Source organism: Danio rerio, chromosome 6, assembly GCF_049306965.1.
Source record: "Danio rerio strain Tuebingen ecotype United States chromosome 6, GRCz12tu, whole genome shotgun sequence".
In the NCBI taxonomy this organism is placed as follows: Eukaryota; Metazoa; Chordata; class Actinopteri; order Cypriniformes; family Danionidae; genus Danio; species Danio rerio.
In genome coordinates this window covers 20,651,271-20,665,222 of record NC_133181.1, presented here as the reverse complement: position 1 = coordinate 20,665,222, position 13,952 = coordinate 20,651,271, and the positions used below count along the sequence as shown (strand labels likewise).

The 13,952-nt window shown below is 34.9% G+C and overlaps 1 protein-coding gene across 2 annotated transcripts; it reads right to left on the bottom strand.

Annotated features, from left to right (window-relative positions):
• Positions 1-4,930: 4,930 nt before the first annotated feature.
• rae1 (ribonucleic acid export 1) lies at positions 4,931-12,419 on the bottom strand. Of its 2 annotated transcripts, NM_200998.1 has the most exon segments (13): positions 4,931-5,309; positions 8,589-8,674; positions 9,329-9,523; positions 9,718-9,793; positions 9,880-9,986; positions 10,120-10,227; positions 10,436-10,507; positions 10,655-10,741; positions 10,862-10,948; positions 11,374-11,466; positions 11,671-11,775; positions 11,852-11,947; positions 12,323-12,393. In NM_200998.1, coding segments are annotated over 12 exon segments (1,107 nt in total). In that variant the 5' UTR covers positions 11,942-11,947; positions 12,323-12,393; the 3' UTR covers positions 4,931-5,308.
• Positions 12,420-13,952: the final 1,533 nt, after the last annotated feature.

Here is a 13,952-nt window from a genome sequence, read left to right as displayed (position 1 = left end):
AAATAAATATTTTGAAGACATGGCGGGGAAAAATGTAATTTAATGCAGTGCTTCGTGTACATTCTGCGACCAACTTTATATATATATATTTTTTGTCACTCTTGGTATCAATTTAGTATCAGTATCGAGGTACTACATTCTGGTATCGAATAAAATCCAAAATTATGGTATCAAGTCACCCCTATATGCAAGTAATCAAAGCAGATTGTCCTCTGAAGATATTTCTTCCAGTGTTAGTTTGTTTTAGAGTTTTGTTTTTACGGAGCATTGTGTGCCCTTTTGAGGAGGATCCTGTGAATGTGGAGGCACAGATTATATATTAGATTATAAAATATTATATTATGATAGATTATAAATATTTCCTGGCAAAAAACCTCTGCATATTATTTTTTTAGGAAAGAGAATGGAAAATCCTTGACCTTGTCAAGCTTATTAGGAAAAGAGGAGAAGATGCAGTGAGTTCAAAGCTCCTTCAGAAACGTGCTAATATTTGTTCTCCCTTTCCTCCAACAGACTAGTGGTTGATTATCAGTGCTCTCACTATGTCTGTACACAGACTGCACACTGGAGCTGGAGCACGAGTATCTGCACCATTGAAGGCCCCACCACCTGCTATACCTGTTTCACATACTCTTTCCTGTCCCTTTCGTTGTTCTTGTCAGAAGATGTAGAGAATGTGAAAAAAAAAGAGAGAAAAAACAAGCCGCTTGACAACTTAGACCTGTTATCTACAGGCAAAACCCTAGCAACTGGCTGAGACCCAATCTCAGGCACACCAACATCTGATGAAACTTAATGACCTGGACAACATGGACACATACTTGCTCATGTTCAAAGTCATTGCCAACCCGGAAGAGTCGTGGAAAATGGACTGGGTCAGCTGTAAGCTGTCCAACAGCCTGGGCCTCCACTAAATCCCAGGTACGTCCCTTTCTGAAATTAGCTGGCTACTGTCAATGGTTCGTTTATTCTATAATCAGTCTATAATCAGCTTATTTACAGATGTGATGAGAAAAGAAGAGCCCAAGTAAGCTCTGAAGCCCCAGACATTCCTGACCCTGAAGAATAAAGAATGCCCTAGCATCATCACAGGTCCTTTTGGCTGTCGCTTTCACCTCCAGACTGATGCTTCAGACACCAGCCTGGGTGCAATCATAAGTCATGCTTGAAGAATCATATACTGTATATCAGTCGGAAGCCCACCCCAGCAGAATCCAAATTAGAAAGAAAGCCATGGCCATTAATTGAACTATCCTGGAGCTGAAATACAAACTCTATGAAAGAAGCTTCACTTTGGTGAAAGATCACAGACTCATGGATGGGCTTTACAATATTTGACAAAATTGATCTGATATTTCTAGGAATACATTATGTCCTTCATACAGTTAAAGTGTTAGTTCAGCCAAAAATTGTAATTAATTACTCACCATCATGTCTAGACCTCTAAGACCTTCATTCATCTTAAGATATTTTAGGTAATATCTGAGAGCTCCCTCATTATCAAGCAAGATTCTCGACTTGTTTAAAGTCCAGAAAATAATAAAACATTGCCAAATCATATACTTTTAGTGGTTAAATCAGAATATTATTTTTGTGAACAGATAAAGCAAAACCATGACTTATTCAACAGTTTCCTCTCCTCAGTATTGTAGGGTCCACCCAGTCGGTCCAATGACGGTATCCACTGGTGGATGAAGGTTCACTGCATGTTCTGTCTTTCCAGTGCACAATGTTGATCTATATTAAACTTAACTCATATCTGACTCCAATTTTAGTATGAGGTGGTTTAGAATATTAATATATTTATCCTCGTTTTATCTGACTCCAATTATAAAACATTGATAAGATTATTTTGTTTCCTTTCACATTATTTTAGATTATGATTGAATATTCTTTTGATTTGTTATTATCACTTATTCTCATTTACTCAGATTCCTATAGCATCTCGAGTCTTGCACCGGCCGGGTATACAATCTCTTAATACAAGCTTGTCAGTCTTGCTCATTAAACAGAGGCGATTAACCACTCTCCTAAAAAGGCAGAACCCTACTTACTCAATTTAGGAGATTTTTATGTGGTCCCCATAGATCTGTTATCTACTTAATCAAGACAAAGTATTTTAATAATAATCGCACAGGATTAAAAGTTTTTAGATGAAGGCCTAAATATCCACATTTAAAGTAGTTTCAACAATATTTTGTTGTTCTAAATAGTTGGCCTTTTGCAGTCTAAGTATACTTGAATTAATGCCAATTTGTTAGTCGGATCTCTAACAACATTGTATAGCGTGCCACGCTGCTCCGTCTAACATGTTTTAGTCCGTTATCAACCTGTACAGTGGCTTGAAGTGCTATGGACAACAACATTTATCAGTGATAATAACACGAGGTTTGAATAATTCAAAACATAATTTATTAGTCAGGTAAAAGTATTATGCCAAATTCAATCAGTCAATTCATAAACGATCAATAGAAAACATCAAATTATCAAAGACAAATCCAAGATGAAAAGATGCATATCCTGACTTTGAAATATACATAACATGGAGCAGGCTCCATGTTATGGGCTGATCTGGTTAGGCAGAATCGCCCTGAGCCTTTCTCAAACCTTACCTTAAATAATCCAAGAATTCCCTCAAGAAAGGGGGTGTGTGTATAACAAAAGGCATTCACACTTAGTGGAAAAGTCACACCCTTCACAGTGGTTCAAAAGATGCCTGAAGTTATATATTTATTAGTTTGATCATGTCTGTTTCTGAGAGAATGAGACCATTGTACCAATCGCACTGAGACATTTCAAATGATATCAAACATGATAGTTAAAGTCAGTTTGGTTAATCTAGAACATTCAAACATTGAAATGACCATATGCGTGAGTTGGGGTGGTTGAAGCCGAGCTTCAGCAGACTCAGATGCAAATGCAGCAGGAACTGGTTTTTCCCGCATTCCCACCTGCTGGGTTGTGGAGTCACTAGATTTCAAAATATTTGCAATATTTCAACTCTTACAGTATCAGCACATTGTGTGCACTAACGAGCACTTTGCAGTGGAAAAAAAGAAGAAAAATTATACTTCTCTATATCTTTTACAAGATGTCTTATTTGGCCATATCTGCTAGTTAGATATGGGTAACAGCTTATGGCATTTATGACTCCAAGCTATCTGATTTTCCAAATACTTGTTTGAACTATATTTTGTGCCCTACCGTACAATTGATTGACTTACAAACAGCAATGCTTAATATGGGTTGAATGTTTGACTGACACACACACACACACACACACCTCTAAATCAGAAAAAGTTGGGACAGTTTGAAAAACGCAAAAGAAAGAAAAAAGTAATTTCTAAATTTGACTTGGATTTCATTGCAGATTTTTTAAATAAACATTCCAATGTAGGGTCTTGCCACACAATTAAAAAAGTTGGAACGGTAAAGCATTCACCACTTTGTAATGTTTCCATTCTTTTTCACAAAACTTAAATGACATTTAGGGACTAAAGACACTAAGTGATGAAGTGTTCCAGGTGTAATATTTTCCCATTTTTACAGCAAACAAGTCTTAAAATGGGCAACAATACAGGGTCTTCGTTGTTGCATTTTGCACTTCAAAATGCACTAGATTCTCTATTGGAGACAGGTCAGTTCTGCAGGCAGGCCAGCAAAGTACCTGTACTCTCTTTCTCCACAGCCAGGACTTTGTGCAGAATGTGCTTTTGCATTGTCTTGTTGAAATATGCATGGGCGTGCCTGGAAAAGAAGACACCATTTTGTGCTCCAAAATCTCTATGTACTTTTCAGCATTAATGGTGCCATCACAGAAGTGCAAGTTACCTTTGCCAAGGGCACTGGCACAATCCCATACTATGACAGACCCTGGCTTTTGGACTTGTTGCTGATAACAGTCTGAATTATTATTTTCTTCTTAGGTCTGGAGCACACAGCGTCCATTTCTCCGAAAACATACCTGAAATATTTGTTCATATGACCACAGTACATTTCCACTGTGTGATAGTCCAGCTCAGAAATCGATGATGCTTCTGGACACGGTTACAACTGTTAAGATAGGGCTACCTTTTGGTAAAGTAGTTTTAACTGGCATTTGAGGCGATAACTATGTATTGTGGTAATTAAAGGTTTGCCAAAGTAGTCCTGAGTCCATATGATGATATTGCTTATAGATGAATGAATATTCTTGATGCAGTGCCACCTGAGGAGAGATCACAGTTGTTCAGCATGCAGACCCTTGTCCTTTATGCAGTGAATTTCCTCCAGATTTACTGAAAATTTTAATTATGTTATGCACTGTTAAATGTGAAATATCCAAATGTCTTCCGATCTTCCTTTGAGGAACATTGTTTTCAAACATTTTATTAAGTTTCTCAAGTATTTGTTGGCAAACTGGTAATCTTCTGCCCATCTTTGTTCCTAGAGGACTAGACCTTTCTTGGATGCTGCTTTTGTACCAAATCATAATTACCATCACCTGTTGACATCACCTCTTTTAAATCCCATCATTTAACCAATTTAACTGATTACTAGCCCTAAACTGCTCCTGTCTCAACTTTTTTTTTTTTTTTGGAATGTGTTGCAGATCTGAATGACAGGAAAGGATGATTAATTACAGATGAAATGAAGTCAAAGTTAATTTGTTAATCACTGCTTTCTTTTTTATTTGTGTTCTCCATACTGTCCCAACTTTTTCTAATTTGGGTTTGTACAGTTACTTGACCACTTTTCATATGATGCTAAACTGTTAAAGATTCCTGAAATTGTAACTTAATTTGAATAAAAAGTAATTTTCGGAAGATCCTCAGCGACCAGAAATACTTTTTTATAGCATTTGTATGTTGTTTCAATCCTAGATTAGTTAATTAATATAGACATATAAATGTGTATGTGGGATTTTAATGACAATAAGACAAGTGCAATGTTTAAATGCAGAGAAAGCTTAAGACAGATTTATTATTGATTTCATTTTACACCAAGGAGAGAAAGAAAGTGTGAAAATGCACTCCTTTGTAAGGCAGCACATAAAAAATGTAATATTTGCAAGTAATTGTAAAATTATGAACAAACAATGAAGGTACATCAATTAAGCCAGAAATACTTAAGCATGGCCTCCTCAATCGTAAAAAAGCCACTGCTTACATGACCATTGCTTAAGAGCAGTTGGCCCCTTCTGACTGGTCCATAAAAATAATACAATGCAACGCCATGCCATTGGTCCAGGTGTTAGCCAAATTGAAGTCGCTCTCCCATATTTACACACTAATGCAGGTCCTCGAGATGTGATGCGAAGCTTGACGAATCTAAAGACAAGGAGGGGCAGGCGTCAGTCAATACAGCATTCTGCTTTTCAAAAGAGATTTTTTTTGGCTCGTGTTTCCCTTGAGCAAAATTGTACACATGGTGAAAAAGACATAATGCTTAACAATTATTACGTCTTTATTTTCTGACCGGCCAATTCCAAAAGTTTTACAAATCATATTCCTGTTTTAAGGAATTTCTCCAATAAATATGTCAGTGAACAGTCAAGTAACGGATAATTAGCATGTTAGTACAAGAAAAGGAACAAAACTGTAAACATGGTCAATCAGTGACCTTTGTCTTGCATTACAGAAAAAAATCTGAAATATATATTTTTATATTTTTGCTGGCAACAAACATTTTGAAATTTTTTACATAAATAATAACTCGAAAAATAAAACTTATACACTAAATTAAACTGTTAGCTTTGCATCTCAAGCTTAAAGGCATGCGAATTTTGCATTTCATGTATTCATCCATGTCGTTTTACTGTCTGTTAAATCACCTGTTTAAAAAACTAAATTCCATTCTCTGTGTAGAACGCAGTCCACACTCTGAGAAAGGTTTAAATGAATATGTAAATGTGCTGCACACTCAAAAATAAACAAACAAAAAAGTCCATCTTCACAAAACAGCAGTTAGTAAAACATCTGATCACATCAATGATGTTTGCATAATCTCTGCAATTCCCTGCCATCTTGTTGACATGACAATTTCAATTAATCCGTTATGATGGTATGCTTGTAAAGCTCTTTGCATGCCACACTGACATCAAATCTCTGCACTCAGCATCATCACAAATAATGTATAAGCTTTCGTTTCATGTGTCATAGAATGGAAGAGAAGCTCTTAGTGTAACGCCAAGTTCACATTACAGGATTTTAAGCCTGATTTGCTAGTTAATGAGCTCACCGACAGATCGGGCTGTGATTGCAAAAAAAATCTTTGGGGTACAGGCAGATCTCAGCAGTCTTTATGTGCGAACTACTAAACGACACATCAAAGAGGCTCGCTGATGTATCGCCAACACCTCGCAGACAAAAATCCAATATCTAGCATGCTAAATATTCCAGACCAGTTAGTCGACTCAACCCCACATAGGGCCAGATGTAGTGACCAGCTGCAGGCAATAAGGGAGCAAGTCATGGGCTGAATAACCACTGTGTTCAGGAGCACAGCAGAAATATCTGTGGTTGGTCAGGAGATTTAACATAACCACTTTTACTTTATGCCCCAGTACTGTAGAGCATTCATTTTAAAGTGGACTACTGAGTCTTTACTTTTATTATTAGTTAATGGACCCCTAGCTACACCAAGCTTAAGTCAGATGACTCGACTCAAGTCTGACATGCAACATTTCAGGAACTACAATGAATGTCATGGAGTAATTATTTTATAGTCAATTTTACTAATATCTGTAAAGATTACTGAATTTAATGTTATAATTTGTCCTTGGTTGATCCATTCTACCGTTTTTTCTCGGTAGAATGATATTATTGAACATGTCTTGTAAGCAGATTTTCTATTGGGAATATTATAATATAACAGTTGGCGTAGCTTGAAAAGACATGACCAGAGTTGTTTATTTTTGAGCCCTGTCTGTCAAGTCAAGAATCTCAGCTTATTACATGCTAACCTTGCACATGATAAAATCTTGATGAGAATTTATGAGCTGACACGTCCATCTGAGCAGGCTCTCTTGCTCCTTGTTAATAATGCTAATTTTAACTGAATAATGTGACCTGTTAAACATTTAATATATGATTTAAGTCATAATAAATGCTTTTTCTTTCAAGCTATTTTCAAAATACTTTCTGTGGAGGAAAGAAATGTGCTATGACAGTAATTATCCTGTTAGAAAAGAGAAAACATCACAAAGATGTCAGCAATTGCGCAACAGAAAAGTAAAAAAAATCAGAAAAGAAGTAGGCCTGTCCATAAAACAATAACAAAAAATGCTATAGAATTATTAAATGAAATATATTACGACAATATAATGCAAGAATATGCTTTTCTTTGGACTATTGTCAAATAAGCAAGTAAAAGTGAAGTAAAAAACAAAAAATTACATGTTTTTGAAATGTTATTAATGCATGTTGAAGGAACTGTGATGTTTATTTTTTTATTATGAATATTATTTAATTATCATTATTAGTTATAATTGTAGTTCTTATAAAGAAAACTCAGCAAAAATCGATATTGGCATGTCACACTTACCAAAAAATCTAAATCAGTCAAGAAAATTGCAGTAAGTGCACCTCTATTTGTGTGGGAGCTAAATAGCAGCCAGCTTATACTGTATAATAGTAAGCTAACATGGAGACAGTGAAGAAATCACTCCATCATTTGTAGTCATACAAGTTAGACAAGAATACGGTCACTGTGAATTTGATCTCTTCAACACAGTAAATTGAAACACTGTTGCCTGAAGCAGGTGGCACACCAGATGCTCTACAGCTCATCGCTAAGCAATGCAAAAAGACTCAGAATGGTGGTGCCAGTCAAAAAAATGCTATACAGATGTCTGAATACCGCAGCCGTATCCCTTCTATACTTTACCATATGTTATGGGCTTCACAGACAGGATGTTTACAGAATGTGTGAGATGAACTGTGCATATTGTGCTTCCACCACAGAAAAGATTATTAAGCTTCGTAACTCTTTACTGGACTGTTAAATTATAACATTTCAAATTATATTTTGCTGAAATTAACTAAATGATTCTGCAAAAGATCTGCTTGTTTTGGAGAATAATTCTTTTCACTTTATAAATAAATGTATCAAATTTTTTGTTTTAATCTCCATTTAGTTTAGTAATTTGACTTGTCTTGGATCTTATCAGTACTTGGTTTGTGTGAACCCCTGACTTTACTTGCCTTATTTGTCTAAACTGTGACTTAACACTTGATGTTAAAACCCTTGAGATTTGCCACATTTGACTTGTCCCCCACTTGTCTGGTAAAAGTAGACTTTTCATAACATGGCTTTAATTTCTATAATGGCTTTCCAAAGTTTTCAATGGATTTTGGTTGAATCAATCCAAATTGATTCAACATTCCTTTCATTCACAACAGCATCTTCTTTCTATGTATCATTTTAGAAACGGTTAAGCATTTCTTTGGAATTTATCCTTGTAAGCTAAAAGCAACTTAAGTATCATGATATACCAAAGCAGGACATTCCACAATACGGAAAGTAAGAGCAAGTTAGGCAGCACACCCGCTCCTGCCCTTGCTTGATGAAAGACACAGTCTCCACGGTAAAGGATATCCAGCTCTCACCATTTCTTGTTCCGTGGTTTCAGTTCCTCAGCTGCATTCCGCAAGAAGATGTAATTCTTTTTCTGGGGATTGTAATATTCATGTCCCTGTTAAAAAAGCAAAAGAAATAAAAGCACAGATCAATAGAAGTACACATATAAAACAGTTACAACGATATGCAAACTTCAATAAACTTGTTTCCATTATATTAGCAATATTTTTGCAGCATTTTTTGTGTGGACAAAAAGCTATAGCAAAAATACACTTTTCTGTTAACCAATGTATACATTTCCCAGTGTCAAAAACTGTTATACTTGTGAGCAGCCACAGGAGGTTATAAACATACAATTTTACAAAGGACATGTGGATTCAGATGAGGAGTTGCTTTGATTCTTTATCCTTTAATATAATAGCATGTGTGTTTACAACTTTCTGATATATATATATATATATATATATATATATATATATATATATATATATATATATATATATATATATATATATATCAATGGATTTTGGTTGAGTCAATCCAAATTGATTCAACATTCCTTTCATTCACAACAGCATCTTCTTTCTATGTATCATTTTAGAAACGGTTAAGCATTTCTTTGGAATTTATCCTTGTAAGCTAAAAGCAACTTAAGTATCATGATATACCAAAGCAGGACATTCCACAATACGGAAAGTCAGAGCAAGTTATCATATTAACAAATAACATAGCTGATAACACAGCTGATAAATATATACAAATATTGTACCTTGGACCAGTCATAACTTGATGCATAGGCAAATATATTCCCATTGTGATTGAAGCAACAAGCTGTTATTGGTTGATCTAATTGTTCAGAAGTCTTCAGCTTAGTACGGGCATCTTTATCCCAGAAACTGAAGCGCCCATCAGAGCCTACTGTCGCCAGTGTGCCATGGACAGGGTGAAAGGAGATAGCATTCACCTACAACAAAGAAAAGAAAAACAAGTAGACTGTTTCTGTTTGCTAAACAACAAAAAAATGCAGCATAAAGTTTGTACAAATTATGTTTTACTTGCTTTTGTCTTTATTATTCCAACACTGGTCAGGCTCAGAATACATTCAGTCCCTAAGCAATCCATTGCGTTTCAAAAATTGACAAAACCTAGAACACTCACAGCATAGATATCTTGGGGTGTGGCAGTATTGGTTCCATTGGACCTGTGGCACTTAAAGGTGAAATTGTCCTTGGCTCTGGGTAAAAAGACATATTAGATGTTCAATTTACAGACCAGCCACAAATTACTTGAGATTGGAAAATAGGTTAAATATAAACTCACGGGTTAGGTGGATTTATGTAATGAATGGCAACTCGTCCCTCAATGCTGCCCAGGGCAAATCCAGTAGGCTTACTCTGTTTGTCCTTAAAGATAGCCACACAGCGGTGCTGTTGAACAGAACACACAAGTGACATACAGCCAACATATTTGCAACAGCATTTGCAGAGCTGGAAAATCCATCACATTGCCACAAAACACAAAGATTTTTAATGTTAACATGACAAATGATTATATATTGACCTGATGCTTAAGAGGTGACTCTATACGTCGAAACTCTGAAGGCTGATTTTCCAACTGATAAACAATAAGACCACGTTCCGCAGTGGCTACAACAGCCATGGGATATACCTAGAAAATACAATCCAAAAACAAAAATACAAATCAAATTTCAGAAAAAAATATTTTAGATATCATGTACTGCCTAAGGACAATGTCACAGTACAGATAATAAGGAAGAGATGTATTTTTCTTAACAAGTACACACACTAAACTAAGTAATTATCCAAACTAGGCAAATGAATTCAACAATAAAAAAAATAATAATAAATTAATTTACCACATCGGCACAATAACACCTCTCTGGCATCTGGAGGGACATCATTGGGTTTGGGGAACGTGTATCCCAAAACTGTCAAGAAAAATAAACAATTATGATATTACAGAAACAGTTGTTAACCTACTCTAGACTAAGGCTACAATAGAATTGCTGTTAGGTCATTAGGTCATCTCATGACCATGATTGCTGTCTTAATCTAATGAGGAGGAGTTCCAGCACCTTCAAAGTTTTGTCCCAACTGCCAGTCATAATACAGCTGTAGTTTGGTGCTTTAATCCAGTGAATTGTCCTGATTGGACCTTCATGCTGAAAAAAAATTGTAGAACCTATTAAATTACACACAAAAAGTACAGGTTTTGCTATAAAAAAGCTTTAATTAGGTCAATTCATAAGCACAAAAACATAAAATGAACACAAACTCCTTACTTGAGCTATCTGAATGGCCTGATTGCTGTTCAGATCCCACATCTTGGCAGTTTTATCACAAGAAGCTGTAAAGACTTTACTACCATCCTTTTCATGCAAAACACAAAAGCAGATAAGAGGGTGTAAAATTTCAGTACCTAGTAGTTATTCAGTTATTCATCTGTAAACACCTCTTTTCAGTTTAAGAAATCACAAACCAAAACAACTCACACTAACCATAAACATACCAAATAAGTAGGAGTGAAAATTAGAGATTTTAAAGACGATTATATTTTGCGCAAAAATCATATTGTGGCTTTTATTTAGTGTACATTAAAGGGTTCTATGCAAGTGCAATGTTTAATCTGTTTAACCAGCAAAATAAGTCAGTGCTGGTTTTTATTTATCAGTGAACATGTTTTCATGATTTTAATTTTGATTCCTGTGCAAATACTTTACCTACTTAACATTTAAATTTTAACAAGTCATCTGTGCACTTTTAAGATAACTAATATTTAAAATTATAATCTTACATCACTCCAGCACACATCCAGTACTGGGCCAGTGTGCATCTGTTGGGCTTTAGGGACAGTCTGACCATTATCTTGCACTTCCCAACACCGTACCTGAACAAAACAATACAGAATGTAGCAATTACAAACTGACAGCAAGATTTTTAACACTACTTTAAGATCCAATCATTCGAAATGTATATGAAATGAAAACATTTTAACATGTAAAAACATATTAACAATAGTGAATATCACAGTTGAGGTTGTAAAAAAAATACAGAGACGCTGACACAAAATGCAGCTACGATAACGACTTACGTCATTGGCCCACGAACCTCCGATGAGAAAGTTCCCAGGCATCGTAGGAGGACTAAATGCCAAGCAGCTTATGCTATCATCGGGTGGCGAAGTTACTTCAACATCCTGTTATCAACGACACCTCATATTACTTCCCATTCACATATCTAAATTTTGACAGACATAACATTTCTGTATTTACCTTCATTGGATTATGGCTGTCTGTGGTGGTACTGCCAAATACACCGGTCCCTCCAGACCCAAAGCCCGTGTTTGTCCCAAACAAACTCATTTTAGTCTAAATAAAACACATTCATATCATCTGAATGTAGCAAACATTATGACACTGGCACGCAACAATGGTAACGTTAAGTGGTTTCACCAGCAATACGGACTTAACGTTAACAGAAGAACGTTAATGGTGGTAACGTGAGGTAGCATTAACAAACAGCCCCGTTTTTGAAAGCGCTCTATTCTGTTTGATTATCTGGTTACAGAAACGAAACAATTCTTTATACGCCAGGTTTACATGCGTAAAACCACACTGTGATGATAGATTTTAAGAGGCTTCAGCAAGTAACGTTATAGTTGCAGTTTAATGTAAGGTTATTTCCCTGCAACCTATCCATTAATGGTAATGGTCAGTTAAAACATATTATTCAGCTAAACTTACTCAGGTAACAGCCGTGCAAATATTTGATTATTCCCATAAAACAGGTTCCCGCTTCAGGAAACGACACTCTGGTAAAAAGTATGCACTTCCGTCGCTCAGTCAGCGCTAAGCAAGGACGTGTTTTGATGACGTCACAGTCAGTTCCAGCCTTTTTTACAGTCATTGGCAAAGACTGATAATATTCTTCAGAAATGTAGGATGTTTAATAGCTGAATGTTTTGTGTGTACACTCTGGCATTTGTTTCTGTATATTACTGTATATTGTTATTTAATTTCTGACTTCATTTACTCTCCATCCACCTGTTTCAAACATGTTTGAGTTGATTTCTTCTTCTGTTGTACACAAAAGAAGATATTTTGAAGTATGTTTGAAATGGAATGTAAGAGTTTTAATGACTGAATGTTTTTTATGCACACTCTGGGATCCGTTTTTGTGTGTTACTGTATAATTCTGTATTTTTTTGTTAATAGTAATAAAGAAATAATTAATAAATTTTCAGGTGTCAGCGGGGAAAAAAGAGCTCTCAGATTCTCAGATTGACGGCAGTGTTGCCAGATACACACTTGAGTGTTTCCAGCTGAAAACTGTCCAAAACCCAGACAAATGATTTGATTAGTTGTTTTTCTTTTCAATCAAAATAACAGGGTCATGTCTAGAGCATTTTCACACACACATGTGTGTATATATATATATATATATATATATATATATATATATATATATGTGTGTGTGTGTGTGTGTGTGTGTGTGTGTGTGTGTGTGTGTGTGTATGTGTATATACACAGTACTCAACATATATAAGTACTCGTACACCCCTCACAAATGTCTCGTTTAAATTCATATTTAAAAATTTTAGTCTTTGGTGGCTAAAATATTATTTTAATAAATATATACATTAAATAAATCTGTTTTGCATCTAAATGCATGAACTATTTTTACTGAGAAATTGATAAAAATGTTTTTGCACTGATTTATAATGACCACTGTACATATCATATATATATATATATATATATATATATATATATATATATATATATATATATATATATATATATATATATATATATATATATATATATATATATATATATATATATAGTTGAAGTCAGGATTATTAGCAGAGCAAGGAAATTTTCACAGTATGTCTGATAATATTTTTTCTTCTGGAGAAAGTCTTATTTGTTTTATTTCAGCTAGAATGAAAGCAGTTATTATTTTTAAACAACTTTAAGGACAATGTTATTAGCCCCTTAAAGCTACATTTTTTGGGTAACCTGCCTAGTTACCCTAATTAACCTAGTTAAGCCTTTAAATGTCACTTTAAGCTGTATAGAAGTGTCTTTAAAATATCTAGAAAAATATTATTTTCTGTCATCATGGCAAAGATAAATTAATCCAGTTATTAGAAATGAGTTATTAAAACTATTATGATTAGAAATGTGTTGACAAAATCTGCTCTCCATTAAAAAGAAACTGGGGAAAAAATAAACAGGGGGCAAATAATTCTGAAAAAAATATGTCACCCATATTATGTCATTTTCACAAAAGTTTTTTGGAACAGACATTTTTCTTCTGCAAATTCATTTTGGTGCCCGATTATTTGAATTTGTTTTTTACTACAAAAGA